At 49.8% G+C, this 17,460-nt stretch overlaps 1 protein-coding gene across 1 annotated transcript in view; it reads right to left on the reverse strand.

The window, feature by feature from the left end:
• Positions 1 to 5,132: 5,132 nt before the first annotated feature.
• Slc3a2 (solute carrier family 3 (amino acid transporter heavy chain), member 2) overlaps positions 5,133 to 17,460 on the reverse strand; it is a 29,867-nt gene continuing 17,539 nt past the window's right edge. The window contains exons 2-10 of the mRNA XM_013029274.1: positions 13,154 to 13,579; positions 12,595 to 12,768; positions 11,946 to 12,040; positions 7,676 to 7,744; positions 7,454 to 7,512; positions 7,142 to 7,325; positions 6,897 to 7,034; positions 5,767 to 5,850; positions 5,133 to 5,656 (exon numbers count right to left, since the gene is read on the reverse strand). Of these exons, the coding sequence (XP_012884728.1) occupies positions 5,294 to 5,656; positions 5,767 to 5,850; positions 6,897 to 7,034; positions 7,142 to 7,325; positions 7,454 to 7,512; positions 7,676 to 7,744; positions 11,946 to 12,040; positions 12,595 to 12,768; positions 13,154 to 13,579 (1,592 nt within the window). The 3' untranslated portion in view covers positions 5,133 to 5,293. The remainder of the gene's footprint in view (positions 5,657 to 5,766; positions 5,851 to 6,896; positions 7,035 to 7,141; positions 7,326 to 7,453; positions 7,513 to 7,675; positions 7,745 to 11,945; positions 12,041 to 12,594; positions 12,769 to 13,153; positions 13,580 to 17,460) is intronic.

Consider the following 17,460-nt stretch of genomic DNA (forward strand, 5'->3'; position numbering starts at 1 on the left):
GCCTTGAGCTGAAGAGCTGAGGGACAGCGCCCAGGCCCAGAGTTCAGGCCCCACGACCGGACCCAAAAAAAACCAGCCTAAGCAGGAAAGTCTGTAAGACTCATCTCCAATTAACCACCAAAAAGACAGAACTGGAGCTATGGCTAACGTAGTAAGCCATCAGTCTTGAGTCAAAAAACAAAGCTCTGGGACATAGCTCCCCCTTCTCAGTCTCCAGGCAGAGCTTGCCACTTGGTCCTCTTCTATTCTCTTCTCTGGCCATCAATACCAGCTGCACACCAGACTCCAGATCCACATCTCCAACTCACATCTCCCTACCCACACCATACTAGCACAGCCAACAAACATCTTGCCATTCCCACCTAAGTTCTCCAAGGCATCTGAGCATAAACTGTTCTTTTTTTTTGCCAGTCCTGGGGCTTGAACTCAGGGCACTGTCCTTGAGCTTCTTTTGCTCAAGGCTAGCACTCTACCACTTGAGCCACAGCACCACTTCCAGCTACTTCTGTGCATATGGTACTGAGGAATGGAACCCAGGGCTTCAGGCATGCTAGGCAAGCACTCAACCACTAAGCCACATTTCCAGGCCTTGGTTTCTCTTTAATGCCACTCCTGAAGTTATGCCATCACTTTAAATGGCAAGTCCAATCTTCTTTTAGACTTTTATTCTATTGGATTTTTTTTTGGTCCAACCAAAAGTCCTTAAAAATCACTTCTGATTCTTCCATTTCTAGGGTAAGCTAACCTCACCCCTACCATTGTGTGAGTTGGAACAGGGTGCCCCTCTGCATGGGCGCATGACTTGGCAGAAGAAAAGGAATGCCCTGAGTCCTGAGACCCAGGATGCACCAGCATGGTTACAAGCAGAGCATGTTCTGAATCCCAGCACCACCCACACCCCACCCAAGGCAGCCGATGCCTTTGTGCCCAGCCACATACATCTTGGCAGCCTGGCCCCTGTGGCAGCATCCCAGGCTGTTACAACTAGAACACAATCGTACTTCCTGCTACTTGCCGCCTGCTTCCTGCCCATTCCAAATGTGGTCCTGCTTCTTCCTGGCAGTTCCTGATGGCCTTCCAGTAAATTCCTTCATTGCTTAAGAAAGCCAGGTTATCCAACTGATACCATCTAGTAATATGCACAGATCCCTCTCACCGTGTGTGTGTGTGTGTGTGTGTGTGTGTGTGTGTGTGTGTGTGTGTCCATCCTGGCTCTTGAATTTTGGGCCTGGGCGCTGTCCCTCAGCTCTTTTGCTCAGGGCTAGCCCTCTACCACTTGAGCCACAGCATCAGTTCCAGCATTTTCTGTGTTTAATTGGAGTTAAGAGTCTCACAGACTTTCCTGCTGGGGTTGGCTTCCAACCGTGATCTTCAGAGCTCAGCCTCCTGAGTAGCTAGGATTATAGAAATGAGCCTCCGGCACTCAGTAGCACTCACACTTAAAATTAGGAAAAACCATTTTCCATCCTCCCCTAGTGTTCTAGAAGAGACGTAAAAAGCTACCAATGAACTGGGAGCCGGTGGCTCACGCCTGTAATCCTAGCTACTCAGGAGGCTGAGCTCTGAGGATCATAGTTCAAAGCCAGCCAGGGCAGGAAAGTCCCTGAGACTCATATCTCCAATAAACCACTAGAAAACCAGAAGTGGCGCTGCGGCTCAAGTGGTAGAGCACTTGCCTTGAGCTGAAGAGCACAGCGCCCAAGCCCAGAGTTCAAGCCCCACAACTGGGAGAGCGATGTGGGGGGGGGGGGGACTACCAATGATATCCAGTCAACAAACTTGACTGTCACCTGGGACTGTTCTACTCTGACAGTGTGCTGGCTCTTCTTGCCTTCCCATCCCTACCCCCGGGACTCCGCTTGTTTCTGCTCTTCTTTGTGGGTCCCTTTCTCCTGTCTATCCTAGAGATCCGGCAGGTTCCCCAGGAGTCCAGCCTCACTCTTCTAGCTTTCTCACCTCCCTTGATCCTCAGAACATAAAGACATGTCCTGTCTTTACCCCAAGGGCTCCTAGATCTTGCCCTCTGCTGAGCTTGACTCTCCCCTGCTGGGAACCTCTATATGCAAGCCCAAGACACCTAAGTCCAGCACATGCTAAGAAGCGGGTCACCTTCCTGCCAGCTCCTCTTCCTGCCTCCCCCACTCAGCTTGCAGCTACCTATGCTACACACTCAGGTGTCACCACACAGCTCCCCTTAACATCTTAGAAGTATAATACAGTCATGTACATAAATACTATAGTGAGCCCACTGCAATTTGTACAATAATAATAATAATAATGAGCCTGGAATCAGTGACTCATGCCTATGATCCTAGCTACTCAGGAGGCCAAGACCTGAAGATCACACTACCAAAGTATGTGATGTGACTCTTAGCTCCAATTAATCACCAAATGAGCTGGGAATGTGGCTCAGTATAGAGTGCTTGCCTACCATGCATGAAGCCCTGGGTTCAATTCCTCAGTACCACATAAACAGAAAAAGCTGGAAGTGGTGATGTGGCTCAAGTGGTAGAGTGCTAGCCTTAAGCAAAAGAAGCTCAAGGACAGTGCCCAGGCCCTGAACAGTGGTTCAGTGATGCCAACCTTGAGCTGAAGTGAACTGAAGGACAGCACGGAGGCCCTGAATCCAAGCCCCAGTTACCAGCATTTAAAAATAAATAAATAAATAAATAAAAACCAGGTGCTGGTGGCTCCCAGCCTGTGGCCGTTCTGAAGTAAAGCTGTGGTTCAAGTAAACCAAGTGATAGAGCGCTAGCCTTGAGCTAAGGGGGGGGGGAGAGGGAGGAAGGGAGAGGGAGAGAGAAAAAAAGATCACTTTGCAAGTTCCACTTTATTCCTTATGAACCTATCTGCATTCAAAATTGACTTCCACCCAGTGAGTCTGGCCTTTGTCCTCAGCTGCCAAGTAATCTCTAGGCCCAAGGAATGTGCTAATAGCTGCCTTTGTCTGGACTTGAGTCATCCTCCATCCACAACAGCCAATCATTATGGTCCATGAGAGTGTCTAGGCAAGAAGCCATCTTAAGAAATGGATTCCTCTAGTATTTGCTCCTGAGAGGGACTAGAGGTCAACTAAACAGATACAGTAAGCTCCGCTAAGCTTCTTATCCTTGTTAGCCCAGAGAAGGTGCTGTGTTCTGGATGCCCCTTAGCAGAGGACAATGGAACTCACACTTGGACCCTACTATTCTGCCCTTTGCTGGCCATGTAGCAGTCATTCTCCATTGCTCACCTGAGGGTGCTCCTAGGGAGCATGAGCTTATAGTACACGTCTGAAGGGCAATCTCTTGGGAATTGAGCCTCCTACTTCTGCAGTTCACTTATTTGTCCAGTATGTGAGCTGAAACTCAAGGCCTTGGGCACTGTCCCTTAGCTTTTTTTGCTCAAGGCTGGTGCTTTACCACTTGAGCCATACCTCCATTTCCAGGTTGGTGGTAGTTGAAGAGTCTCATGGACTTTTCTACCCAGGCTGGCTTCCAACCTCCATCCTCAGCTTCCTGGGTAGTTAAAATTGCTGGTGTGAGCCACTGGTGCCTGGCAACCCTGTAGTTCATCCAAATCTGTGTTCCGTGCCTAACTTACCATGCCCTCCAGGACCTGCCAGTCTACTGTTCAGACTACTCACCCTCCCTCAAGAAAAACCCAGCACCTCCCACTGCAGGGCACCTATGCAGAGCCCCTCTCTCACCTTAGGTCTTTTATTCAGGTCCACTCCACACAAAACCTTCTCTAAGCTTCGACATCACTCTGCCCCCAAACATGTTGCTACTTTTCCTTTTCCTCCTAAAACATTGCTCACCACCCTCCTCATACTCTAAATGTCTCTTCCGTGTCAGTACTGAGTTGAATTTACAGCCTTCCATTGTTTGTCAGCCAGTCATGCGTCTTGTCCCTTTGCGTTTTCACTAAAGGCTCGCACTCTACCACTTTGAGCCACAGCTCTACTTCCAGTTTTCTGGTGGTTAATTGGAGATAAGAGTCTCAAGGGGAGTTTTCTGCCAGGGCTGGCTTTGAACTGCAATCCCTAAATCTCAGCCTCCTGAGTAGCTAGGATTACAGTTGTGAGCCACCAGATCCTGGTTCTCCTGGGCCTCCCATTCTTGCTTATTTTATTCAAGGCTGGTGCTCTAACACACAAGCCACAGCTCCACTTCTATATTTTTTTTTGTTGTCAGTTGTAGGGCTTTAACTCAGGGACTAGGTGCTATCTCTGAGCCTCTCTGTGCTTAAGACTAGCACTCTACCACTTGAGCCACAATGCCACTTCCAGTTTTTGAGTGGTTAATTGGAGATAAGAGACTCAAGAGTTTTCTGCCTAGGCTGACTATGAACAGCAATCCCTAAATTTCAGCCTCCTGAGCAGCTAGGATTATAGGCATGAGCCATTGGTACCCAGCTCTAGGTTTTTGTGGCTTAGCTAGAAATAATAATCTCACAGACTTTCTACTTGGGCCAGACTTCCAACCACAATCTTCGTATCTCAGCCTCCTGAGAAGCTAGGATTATAGGCATGAGCCACCAGTGCCCAGCTTATAAATCTTATTTCTATTACCTCTTTTCCACCTCTAGGAGGGACCAGAGGTCAGCTCTACAGGTGGTGTGATAAACTCCAAAGGCTCCAACAAACTTCCTCAAGAATATGAGCCCAAGGAGACAGGCTATATGTTTTTATTCCCCCCACCCCAGTCCCGGGGCTTGACCTCAGGGCAGGGACATCTGTTCTTGGTTCCCTGTACTGTTGTTCATGAAGGATCTGATCACTAGTACATTTTAGGTGAACCTTTAGGAAACCAAGACATCCCCTCTCTCCATTCTTTCTCCGTGAAATGCCAAGTCCAAAAAACAAGAGAATCTGAACACACCTGGCTGGTCATCTTCTCTAAGGAGATGTTTAAGAGCCAGTGAGGTAAAACCTAAGACCTCCAGAACTCCAGCCTGAGTGTGGAACCACTCGTGCTGGTCCTAGCCCTTGACACCTTGATATTGACCTTGGCAGGGCTGTTCTTCTCTGGGCCATGATGTTCCCTAAGTGACCAACGTAGGACTTGGAGCATATGTATGACACTCTCTGGCTGAGATCAGTATGGGAAAGACCCCGGAGAGAAGAGAAATTCCTGCTGTGACAGGGGAAATGAGACTTCACCAGGCAGGGGTACATTTATTTCATGGCAGAAAACAACCTACTGGGGAGTTCATCTGTAATCTGCAAAGTTTGTAAAAAGAGAAGGAAAAACCAGAACTCAAAAAGGCCTGGGAAGGGACAGGGAGGGTGACAGGTCCTGGCTAAGTGGGATTAGGCTACATAAGGGAAGCGCAACAGTAGCCCCTCGTGAGGATCCAGGTTCAAGTTTGCCAGCTCCAGGGTGATGCCCTCCTCACGGCTTGGCTGGGTACTAAGCAACAGGTTGGCCGTAGCTGGCAGGCTGGTGCTAGCTGGCAGGTTGTAGGCTCTTAGCTTGGCTGGCTGGCCCACATTGCCAAAGTTGAGTACCACCAGGAAACGCTCGTTCTGATCCCAGTGGCGGACGTAGGAGAAAAGGCCAGACCCTGAGGAGATTACGTGGAAGTCCCCATGCAGCAGGGAGCGTTCCTTACCCCGCAGGTCACTCAGCCTCCGGAACAGGGAAAGGAGGGAGCCAGGGTCTTCACTCTGGCCCTGAGAATGATAGAAACACAGGAGGAACAATTGAGGGGCTGTCCTGGGCGCAGACTTCTACAAGCCTCCTTTCCTGTGCGCCCCCTCCGGGTCATCTAAACTACTCTTACCTTCACAGTCATGTTAGCAGTCACAAATCCTATGTTGTCAGGGAGACTGGACTCATTCCACAGCATGATCGGGGCCTCCAAAGGCTGAAGAACAGAAAGAATAGGAATTTTTAAAAACTAGGTTCAGGGCTGGGAATGTGGCTTAGTGGTAAAGTGCTTGCCTAGCATGCATTAAGCCCTGGGTTCAATTCCTCAGTACCACATAAACAGAAAATGTCAGAAGTAGCACTATGGCTCAAGTGGTAGAGTGATAGCCTTAAGCAAAAGTAGCTCAGGGACAGTGTCCAGGCCCTAGGTTCAGGCCCCAAGACTTGCAAAAAAAAAAAAAAAAAATCAGGTTCAAAGCCAGGCACTAGTGGCTCAGGTCTACAATGTTAGCTAGTCAGGAAGCTGAGATCAGAGTATCATGGTTCAAAGCCAAGTTGTGCAGGAAAGTCCGTGAGACTCTTATCTCCAATGATCCAACAAAAAGCAGGAAATAGAGCTATGGCTCAAATGGTTAGAGTGCTAGACCCCAGCACAAAACCTCAGGAATAGTCGAGTGCTGAAGGCTCATGCCTGTAATCTTAGCTACTCAGGGGGGCTAAGAACTAAGGATGGCAGTTCAAAGCCAGCCAGGACAAGAAGTGTAAAACTCCAATAAACTACTCAAGTGGCGCTGTGACTCAAGTGGTAGAGCACTAGCCTTAGCACAAAGCTCAGGGAGAGTGCCCAGCCCTGGACCAGCACACATGTATATGCATAATTAATCTAGGTCAAGGGCATTCAGATAATGATAAGGAGATTGACTAAGAATTAATGAGCCAGGCACTGGTGGCTCACACCTGTAATCCTAGCTACTCAGGAGGTTGAAATCTGAGTCAGGGTTCAAAGCCAGCCAGGGCAGGAAAGTCCATGAGACTCTTATCTCCAATAAACCACTAGAAAACCGGAAATGGCGCTGTAGCTTCAGTGGTAGAACACTCACCCTGAGCTGAAGAGCGCAGGGACAGCGCCCAGGCCCAGAGTTCAAGCCCACAACAGACAAAAAAAAAAGAACTAATGGTATTTCTACCGAAAGCCTGATATCTGCTGCCATCCACAGATGGACACCATCTCCCCCCCTGCACTGGACAAAGGGTAAGCGGTACCTGTCCAGGAGCTGCTTGCAGGCCAATCTCATCTCCATAACTGAAAACAGGGGTCCCAGGCAGGGTGAAGAACAGCAGCTGGTAGAGTCGGAGGAGCTGAGCCGGTATGAAGGTAGTCATGAGTCCTGCCTGGGACAACTGCAAAGACAACAAACTCGCATGACCCCAGAAGCCACCTCTGCCTCCACGGTCCACCAACCCTTTCCTTGCAGAGAACTCCCGCCCCTGGCCAGCACAGTACTTACGCTCCAACTACACCAGTGATTGTCGGTGGCATTCAGGAACTGGGTGACTAGGAATTTGGTGTTCAACACTATACCATTGGGCTGTGACAGATATGAGCTAGTCAGCAGCAGATGGTCCTTGGTGGCGTCCAGCAGGCTCATAATCTGTTGCAGGTCTGAGGACTCAGTTCCTGCAATCAACAGCCTGCACAGCACAGGGGCAGAGGTGTCAAGTTCTCTGAATGAAATACAACTCCCTTTCTCAGGTACTAGCACTCTATGGAGGGGTCCCACAATGGAAGCTGTGTCTGGGAGAGGGGGCCTGACACTTACTTGTCTTCACTGAAGCTCTTGGTGATATTATGCCATTCAGTCAAGTATGAGGATGCATCCTAGGAGGGAGGTAGGGAGGGAAGGAGGGAGAGGAGGAGAGGGAGAGAGAGAAGGGGGGGCGGAAGAAAGCATTAGATAGGAATATTATAACATTATACCATCTGGCCAAAACCCCCTCTGTTATCACTCAAGCTTTGCCTGTCAAGTAGAAGGTATACTCACCGTCAGATTCCCTACATCAAGAACCTGGAACCCATCCACACCTTCCTTCAGCCAAAATTTCAGAGCTTCCTGGAAGAGGCATGAGAACAAAGAAAGATCAATCCTCAGGCGATCATCATCACCCACCGTCCACTCAGTCCCCCCCATCTAGGAACCGCTAGCCTTGTCGAGGTCTCTCTCTCCCAAAGTCACAAAGGCTCAGTAGTCCCTCCAGTCCCTCTAGCTCTAACCTCCAGTCAACCTTCCTAGTATGTTGTAGGATTTTACTTTTCTATTTCTGCCCCTGGCCAATCACAGTTTCATCTCTAAAAGCACAGTAAAGGCTTAAAAATATGTGTCCATGGATATAATGCCATTTAACACTTAGCATGCAGAATATCAGTAACCTCTATTTTGGAAAAGAGGAATGCTCCTCAGAGAAGCAAGGAGACATATCTAAGATCATAATAAGTGAGCAGCAGAGACAGGACCTGAACGACAGCCAATGAAGACCTCAAGACAAATGTACTTGCTCTCCTCCTAGCTTCTTGAGGCCTGGTGAGAGCGGGAGTACAAAAGCTTGTGGGAAACAAGGCCAAGAAGGGAAGATTGAAATTCAAAGCACAGCCTCAGATTTGAAAAGAGTCTGGCTCTGTAGAAAAGTCCCCAGACTGAAGCTCAGGGTTCTTCAACATATACTATAAAACTCCCCCTACCTTTTCTTCCCTTTCTCGGTTCTATCTGACCCTCTCCTTTGGCTTCCCTTTCCATCTGAGACTCATTCCGATGTGGGGTGGGAATCTGCTTTGTTTTCATAACTCAGTATTGCTCTCACTGCTTGGCCCACTTTCCCCCTAGGGGATTTTCCCCACACTTTTCCCATTCCCCTACCCTAGCCCCAGGTGACAGGCACCTGAACTCTCAGAAAACAGGGCAGGAGACTTGCTCAAACAACAGATAGCCAGACCTGCCAGATCTCCCCCACAAACACTTTGAATCCTCAGCTCCCTGTGACCCTGCCCCTAACCATTACCCTACTTAAGCCCCTCCACCCCTGGTGCCATTACCCCATGCCTCAGGTTTCCCAACTCTCCTCAGGTCACCCTGGAGTTCCTCTTCAATTCTCCAGTAAAGCTGAGATGGTCTGTTGAGATTATTTTCTGCTTTCTTTATTCTAATACCCTCCTTACTCAGTTTCCTAACATGTCCATACATGCAAACAATGTATCCTGATCAACTCTCTCCTTCCCTCACTCTCCTTTATCACCTTCTCTTCCTTCCTGAACCAATTTCAACAGGTTTCACTGTTGCATTTTCATACATGCAAATAACCTCCTTAGACTGCATTTACCCTCATTTCACCCTCACTCCTGGTAGCCACACCCCCAACAGAGCTTGGTTTACATTCTATTTTTGGTTGGATTTTTTTCCCACCGTGTATCAGTTGTACCAAGGGGTTTCTTCATAGAATTTGAGATGTGCATGTACTATACTTTGATCAGAATAGCCCTATTTTCCCCCAGTCCTTCCTCTCCCCACTAGTAACTTTTAAAAGGTTTCCTAAGCTGGGCACCGGTGGCTCATGCCTGTAATCTTAGCTACTCAGGAGGCTGAGATCCAAGGATCACAGTTCAAAGCCAGCCTGGGCAGGAAAATCCAGAAAACCAGAAGTAGAGCTGTGGCTCAAAATGTAGAGCGCTCACCTTGAGCTGAAGAGCTGAGGGACAGTGCCCAGGCCCAGAGTTTAAGGCCCCGCAACCAACAACAACAAAAAAGGTTTCCTAGCAATTAGCAAGGGCCAAAGGACTAAGGAGTCCTATCCTATCTAAATGCCACAGGTTCAAAATTTGCCTCAGATAGAGACAGCTACCAAGCAAAGGTCAGGATCTGCCTCCCACTTTTGTTCTGCCCTTTATGAATCTGTCAGTACCCTAGAACTCTGGCTACAAGAGCTGAGGTGGGGGACATTAAAAGCTCTACTCCTAACAGGCACCACTGGCTCATGTCTGTAATCCTAACTATTCAGGGGGCTGAGACCTAAGGGTCAAGGTTCAAAGTCAACTCAAGCCAAGAAAGCCCAAGATTCTTATCTCCAATTAAGCACCAAAACAGCTGGGAATGTAGCTGTGGCACAACTGGCAGAGTGCTAGCCTTGAGCAACAAAACTCAGGAACAGCATGCAAGTCCTGAGTTCCAGCCTCAAGACACAACAAACACACAAAAGGGGGTGAGACAGGAGGGAAAAACTAAAAGTGCAAAGGAAGGGGTGACATTGTCCAAGAAGGAATGTAGTCATTACTTATGACTTATGAAACTGAAGTCCCTCCGTACATCATTTTTTTTGGGGGGGTCCGGTCGTGGGGCCTGAACTCTGGGTCTGGTCACTGTCCCTCAGCTCTTTAGCTCAAGGCTAGTGCTCTACCACTTGAGCCACAGCGCCACTTCCAGCTTTTTTCATTTTACTTATGTGGTGCTGAGGAATCGAACCCAGGACCTCAGGCATGCAAGGCAAAAGCTCTACCACTGAACTATCTTCCTAGCCCCCTTACATCTTTTTTTTTTCCTTTGGTCGGTCATGGGGCTTGAACTGTCTGAACCTGAACATTGTCCCTGAACTCTTCAGCTCAAGGCAAACACTCTACCACTTGAACCACAGTGCTGCTACCAGTTTTCCAGTGGTTCATTGGAGATAAGTCTCATGGATTTTTTCTGCCTGGGCTGGCTTTGAACCGATATCCTCAGATCTCAGCCTCCTGAGAAGCTGGGATTATAGGTGTGAGCCACTGGCACCCAGCTGGACTATTCTATCTTCTAAGAGCTCAGGGGTGCAAAGGAGATTATGTGGGAGTGCTGGGTAGGAGCTTTTTCTCCAGAGCAGACTTCTGCCTCTTCTTCACAATCTGGACTTTGAACTTTGACCTCCTGTGGCCAACATCTACATTTTCTTTTCATACTGACACATTAATTTTCCACTGATTAGTGAGTATAAGCTGAAGAGAGGAGGCATTACAGAGGCCCCTCATTCTTTCCCCATTTTTTTTAATTAGTATCAATTAGTTGTATAAGGGGATTTTCATTTTGACAAGTCTGTGGACAAGGCCCCAGTTAAGGTAACAGGACAAAGAAATACCAAGGTCCAGGTGGAATGAGGAAGCCAGTCATGACTGGTAATAGGCCATGGAACTTAGATATGAAACCCAGTGGCTCAGTTCACTCACAGAAAATTTTAGTCATGATGCAAGAAAGAGACATGCTACTCAAGAAGGCTGAGATCTGAGGATCACGGTTCAAAGCCAGCCTGGGTAGGAAAGTCCATGAGACTCATCTCCAATAAACCACCCAGAAAACTGGAAGTGGCGCTGTGACTCACACGGTAGATTGCTCGCCTTGAGATGAAGAGCTGAGGGATAGCTCCCCAGGCCCAGAGTTCAAGCCCCACAACTGACCAAAAAAAAGAAAGTAAATAAGAGACAGACAGAGAAAGAGCCAATCACTAAGTTCCACAAAACAGGACAATAGCTAATAAAAAGTAATCTAGATGGGGCTGGGAAGGTGGCTCAGTGGTAGAGCGCTTGCCTTGCATGCCTGAGGCCCTGGGTTCGATTCCTTAGCACCACATAAGCAAAAAGGAAAAAAAAAGTCAGAAGTGGCGCTGTGGCTCAAGTGGTAGAGCACTAGCCTTGAGCTGAAGAGCTGAGGGACAGCGCCCAGGCCCAGAGTTCAGGCCCCACAACCAGACCAAAAAAACCCCCACAATCCTCAGATCTCAGTCTCCTGAGTAGCTAGGATTACAGGCATGAGCCACCAACACCCAATTTAACCCACTACTTTGAGAAAGGCACAAGAAGTTCCCAACCCTCAGATTAGGAATAAAAGATGCTTGCTATGGTTATGCAAGAATTAGAAAACATCTATAAAATACTTGGCATAGTTCCAGACATGGAGTAAGACCCCAGTGCTTACCATCTCAGACTGGGCTCCATTCCAACCACATCAAACAACCCACAGAGAAAGAAAGGACTTCCTATCCCAGAAAGAATAAAAGGACTTCCTATCCCAGAAAGAATAAAAGAATCAAACTTCAGACTGACATCTGAGAAATTCCCTTCCTGGAACTGTCTTACAATCAAGAAAAGAAAGCCACAAGATACACAGTTCCTATCCTAACCTGGCTACACTAGCAGTTGGTTTTGCTTTTCAGAACCAGGTTGGGTGTACAGAGCTTGATGTGAAAGGGCAAACACAACTCTGGCATGTGGTCACCATCAGCCATTACTTCCAACATACTCACCTTCACCTTGCTGGCCACGGTGTCAACCTGACTGGGGAGGAACCATGAGTTCTGGCCCCCATAGTTGGGAGTGAGGTCCAGAATGATGTGAATGCCTAGAATGATGGAAAAGCGAGATTTGAACACATAAATCTGCTAAGTGTTGGATCTGAAAGAACCTTGCCAAAGTGGTTATAGCACAGCAGAGAAGGTAAGCTATGGGCCCTGGGCTTCTAGCCCCCAAAGCCAACACTTTCAAAAATGATTCTGGAGTTATAACACAGTATTGGTGTCCCCTCCTTCCCCCGCAAGCCCCCAAAGGATACACAGTGGTTTTACAAGTTCCAACCCCACTGAGTAGTAGGCTAAGAAGGGATGGTGGGAAATCCACAGATTAAGCAAAAATAAATAAATAACTATCGACACTTTGCAAATAGAAGCAGTAAAACCAAGAAATTAAGTGATCTGCTCAAGATTGTCCAGGCAAGTTAAAAGCTCTTGCGCCTACTTAACAAATCTGTTCTAGCATGATAATCTAAATTCCTGCCCTGGGGAAATTCTAAGCCAGTTGGGAGCTGAGGGGTGGGGGGAAATCTATCCTGCTTTTCTTCTGGTCAGAAGGCAAAACCCTTTTTCCCATTGTTCCCTTGGTCGGGGCGAGGACACCCACTCTTTTTCTTGGCGGATTGTAGCAGGCTGTTAAAGTCTTCCTGGGAGCCCAGGGTGGGGTTGATCTGTTTCAAGTTGGTCCCAGCCAGATCATCCTTCTGGTTCTTGTGAATCGGGCCCAACACGAGGCCCTTAACCTTCAGAGTGCTCAGGTAGTCGAGATGCTTTTTCAGACCTGAAATGGGGGGGAGGGGATACTCTCGGGAGGCTACTCGGAGGGGTTCCCACCACCGCCATTCTTTCCTCCACCTTCCCCCAACTGAGGGTGTAAGGGGGGGGGAGGGGTGGATCACAAGACCGAGTAGCTGATGCAAGGAGCCTGGCTGGTTACTTCAAAAACCCGTTGTGACTGGCTGGGGGGAGGGGGGCGGAAGAATGCTGAGTCAGCCGTCTGGGTGGAAGAACAGGGGTGGGGTCGATCTCCTTCAAAGAAAGGAGCGAGCACTGGGGAGGAGTGGTCCGGAGGAACTGAGGGCTAGGAGATCGAGCATGCAGGAAGGGCAAGGTACTGGGAGGACGGGGAGAGGGACAGGACAGGGGGGTGGGCGCGGGGTACTCACCCTCCAGGCTGCCCGTCTGGCTGGCCTCGAAGGCCTGCAGGTTGCCCACTCGGTAGAGGGGGCCCTTGTGCCACCAGCGCTGCGCCGGCAGCTCGCGGCAGCGCGGCGCCCGCACGATGATGACCACGGCGCCCGCCAGCATGCCCAGCCAGCCGACCCAGAAGAGCACCAGCAGCGCCCAGCGCGTGCGCACCCAGCCGGGGCTGCTGGCCACCTTCAGCAGCTCCTCCTTGGACAGGCCCGTGAACTTGGCCGCCGCCTCCGCGTCGTCCTCGGCCACCTTGATCTTCACCAGGCCGTTCTTCTCCCCGCCGCCCGGCACGGCCACGGCGGTGCCCGCCGCCGCGTTCATGGGCTGCTTCTCGGGCTCCAGCTCGTTCAGTTCCACCTCCTTCAGGTCCACCTCGGCGTCCTGGCTCATGGTGCCTGCGGGACGGGAGAACGAAGCAGGCGGCAAACGATCGATCGGTGGCAGCTGGACCGCGCCTGGACCTCGCTTCTCGCTCGTGTCCCGGGACTGGGCGGCTCCGCGCGCTTCCGCCGCTGACTGCCGCCAGACGGGCGCGGCCGCGGGGAAGTGGCGCGGAGCTCCGCCCCGGCCCGCCCCTCGGGGCGGAACCCCGGAGCTACCCCTTCAGAGCAACCAAGTCTAGCACCGTCACTACGGGGTCCTTTCCAGGCTGGAAAGCGGTCTGCCCCTGAGGCCCCTTAGGGCTGGACGCCGGGAGGGCTGAGCGAGCAGGTGCTGGCCCCATTAGCCCACCCCCAGCCGGCGGCTACCCCCACACGGCCACTCGCTGGCCCCTGGCACAGCTCAGGACACCGCCACTTGCAGTCCGAGCGTCCTGTGTCAGAGGTCCAGCTTCTGCCCCCTCCCCCGGCCCCCAGCCTCCTTGGTGCCATCCTTCACTCCCTCTCGGGGCTTAACCACTGGTCGTTCAAGACTCATCTTGAGTTTCTTTCTGTTAATTCCTCACGCAGCACGGGCTACAATCCTTCAGTCCTTCCCTTCATTAATTTTGCTGACTAACTCATTCTTCTCTGTGATTTAAGATGGATCTGTCTGGACAGGAGAGTTGAGGTGGACGCCCCCACCCCCTGTTGCTGGCGCCAGGATGTCGGGGAGCTAGGAATCAGGCATCCAGAAGATACTAGGCCTAGACTTGTACTAAACATTCCAATGTTAAGCCTCCAAGACAACCTTTTTCTAGAATGGATCAGAAACATTACAGCTAGACTTTTCTACCATCCAGGACCTCCCAACCCCCCAGGGGGCCAGAGTCCCCCCCCCCAGTGGAATTCCCTTCACAGGTTCTTGGGTAGAGAAAGGGAAGTGGGAGGGAGACACAGTTCCAATGGGACAACTGGACATCAACACTACCAGGTGCCAACACTCTCAGGAACTCCTTGTTCCTGAGCAGAGCCAGCTGGGTTATTTTCAGAGTGAAGCTTAAGGAAATCAGTCCTTTCTCCCTCTCCCACCTAGGCTGGATGCCAGGATTGTTGTGCATTTGGAGAATGCAGAAACTAAGATCTGAATGGCAGGGAGAAAAGGGTGTGAAAAGGCTCACCCTCACTACCATTCCATTCTGCATTCTAAAGGATCTTCTCTGGGTGAGCTAGGTTTCAGACCAGCCCTACCCTGCCCCAACAGTCCAAAAGATTGTTATCTGCAATTAACCTCCAAAAAGGGCCCAAGTGGAGTTGTGGCTTAAGTGGCAGAGCACTGGCCTTAAGTGGGAAAACTAAGGGACAGCATGTAGGAAGAGAATTCGAGCACTAGCACCATAAATAATCCTTTCCCACACTGTCCTAGTAAAGCTGACACTAGTTCCTAGGAGGAGGCAGACAGGTTGTGCTTCACCTCAGTGTTAAAACATAAGAGATCCACAATGTCTTACGCATACCAGATAAGTGTCATTCAGCAGTTGAGACTAATCTCACAGCATGACAACTACGGAGCCAAGAAGCACTGGTGACTCACATCCATAATCCTAGCTACTCAGGGAGGCTGAGATCTGACGATTGTAGTTCAAAGCCAGCCTGGGCAGGGAAGTCCATGACTCTTCTCTCCAATTAACAAGCAAAAAGCCAGACAGGGAGCTGTGTCTGGAGTGTAGAGTATCAGCCTCGTGCATCCAGGGGAACCAGGTCCTGAGTTCAAACCCTAGTACTGGTGCGTGTGAGTGGTGCGTGCATGTACGTACCTACGTGCATATACACATACAGAGAGAGAGAGAGAGAGAGAGAGAGAGAGGGAGGGAGGGAGGGAGGGAGGGAGGGAGGAAAAGGACAGTGAGGTGTCCTGGAGATGGTTCCACATAAACACCTAGACACAGTATCTCTCAGTCCCTAGGACTCCAGATGGCTGAAGCCAATTCCTTCTGCAAGCCTTAGAGAAGCTAAATTACCTTCCTCATCTTATCATGAACCACACCCTGCACAGGCACGGCCTTTAAGCCACATCAGCCTTCAAACACCTGCCCCTCTCCACTTATTAGTAAGCAGCTGGCCAGGAGCGATGGGGAAAAGAAAAACGAACCTAAAAAAGTGGGATGACATAACAAGGTCTCAGGAATGAAATATTACAACCCAACTTTCTGACTTACAGGCCACCTCAGCTCTGTAGTTTGTAAGGAGCAATCAATCGAAAAGCTGGTAGCAGGGGCTGGGAAGATGGCTCAGTGGTAGAGCGCTTGCCTTTCATGCCTGAGGCCCTGGGTTTGATTCCTCAGTACCACATAAGTAAAATGAAAAAAGGCAACCGGACCCCCCCCCCCCGCAAAAAAAAGTATAAGAAAAGCTGGTAGCAGGATAAGAGCTGGGCAGGCCAGCCTCCCCAATACTGTGCACTTTGACCTAAACTATTCTTTGTTATAGATCCTTGGATCTATAGCAAAGATCTTTTGCCTGTGGCAAAAGGCAAAACTAGAACAAAGAAAACAGACCGGGCTGGGAAGTTGGCTCAGTGATAGAGCGCTTGCCTTGCATGCCTGAGGCCCTGGGTTTGATTCCTCAGCACCACAAAAGAAAAAAGCCGGAAGTGGCACTGTGGCTCAAGTGGTAGAGCTGAAGAGCTGAGGGACAGCGCCCAGGCCCAGAGTTCAGGCCCCATGACCGAAAAAAAAAAAAATAGCAAAAAATAGGGCTGGGAAGGTGGCTCAGTGGTAGAGCACTTGCCTTGCATGCATGAGGCCCTGGGTTCAATTCCTCAGCACCACATAAGCAAAAAGAAAAAAAGCCGGAAGTGGCTCTGTGGCTCAAGTGGTAGAGCGCTAGCCTTGAGCTGAAGAGCTGAGGGACAGCGCCCAGGCCCAGAGTTCAGGCCCACGACCGGACTCAAAAAAAAAAAAAAAGAAAAGAAAAAGAAAATGGAGGTGTGCCTATGGTAAAGCACCTGGCTAACAATGTGAAGCCATGAATTCAAACCCAGTTACCTCAACAGAAAGCTAGAGAGACAGACAGACAGACGGGGGGGGGGGAGGCAGTAGGCAGGAGACACAGTGAATCACACCTGTTCTAACTACTTGGGAGGCTGCAATCAGGACTGCGGCCAACTGTGGTAACAAGTTTGCCAAACCCCATCTCAACTAATAAAAAGAAGTGGTACATTTAACATCCAGCGACACAGGAAGTGAAAATAGGATAGTGGTTCAGACCAGTCCAGGAAGTGGTGGTGAGGAAACCCTATTTGAGAAATCACAAAAGCCAATAGGACCAATGGCATGTACAGCACCTGCCACAAGGAGCATAACCTTCCGTTAAAAGCCCCACACCCCAAAAATGTGAACTGGGCCAAAAGTGAACTGGGATTTAATAAAGATTTTGGTGTTTGATACTGGTGGCTCATGCTTGTGATCCTAACTACTCAGTAGGCTGAGAGGTGAGGATTAAGGTTCAAAGCCAGCCCAAGCAGGAAAGTCCGAGATTTTTTTTTTTTGGGGGGGGGTCTGGTCGTGGGGCCTGAACTCTGGGCCTGGGCTCTATCCCTCAGCTCTTCAGCTCAAGGCTAGCACTCTACCACTTAAGCCACAGCGCCACTTCCGGCTTTTTTTTTTCTGCTTATGTGGTACTAAGGAATCGAACACAGGGCCTCATGCATGCAAGGCAAGCGCTCTACCACTGAGCCACCTTCCCAACCCCAATCCCTGAGATTATTATCTCTAATGAATCACCAAATGGAGGTGTGACTCAAGTGGCAGCGTGCTAGCCTTGAGCCAAAGAAGCTCAGGGACAGTGCCAGGGCCTCAGTTCAATCCCCAGGACCAAAAAAAAAGTTGCTGATAATGTTTTGTGGGGTAGCAGGT

Source organism: Dipodomys ordii, unplaced genomic scaffold, assembly GCF_000151885.1.
Source record: "Dipodomys ordii isolate 6190 unplaced genomic scaffold, Dord_2.0 Scaffold117, whole genome shotgun sequence".
In the NCBI taxonomy this organism is placed as follows: domain Eukaryota; kingdom Metazoa; phylum Chordata; class Mammalia; order Rodentia; family Heteromyidae; genus Dipodomys; species Dipodomys ordii.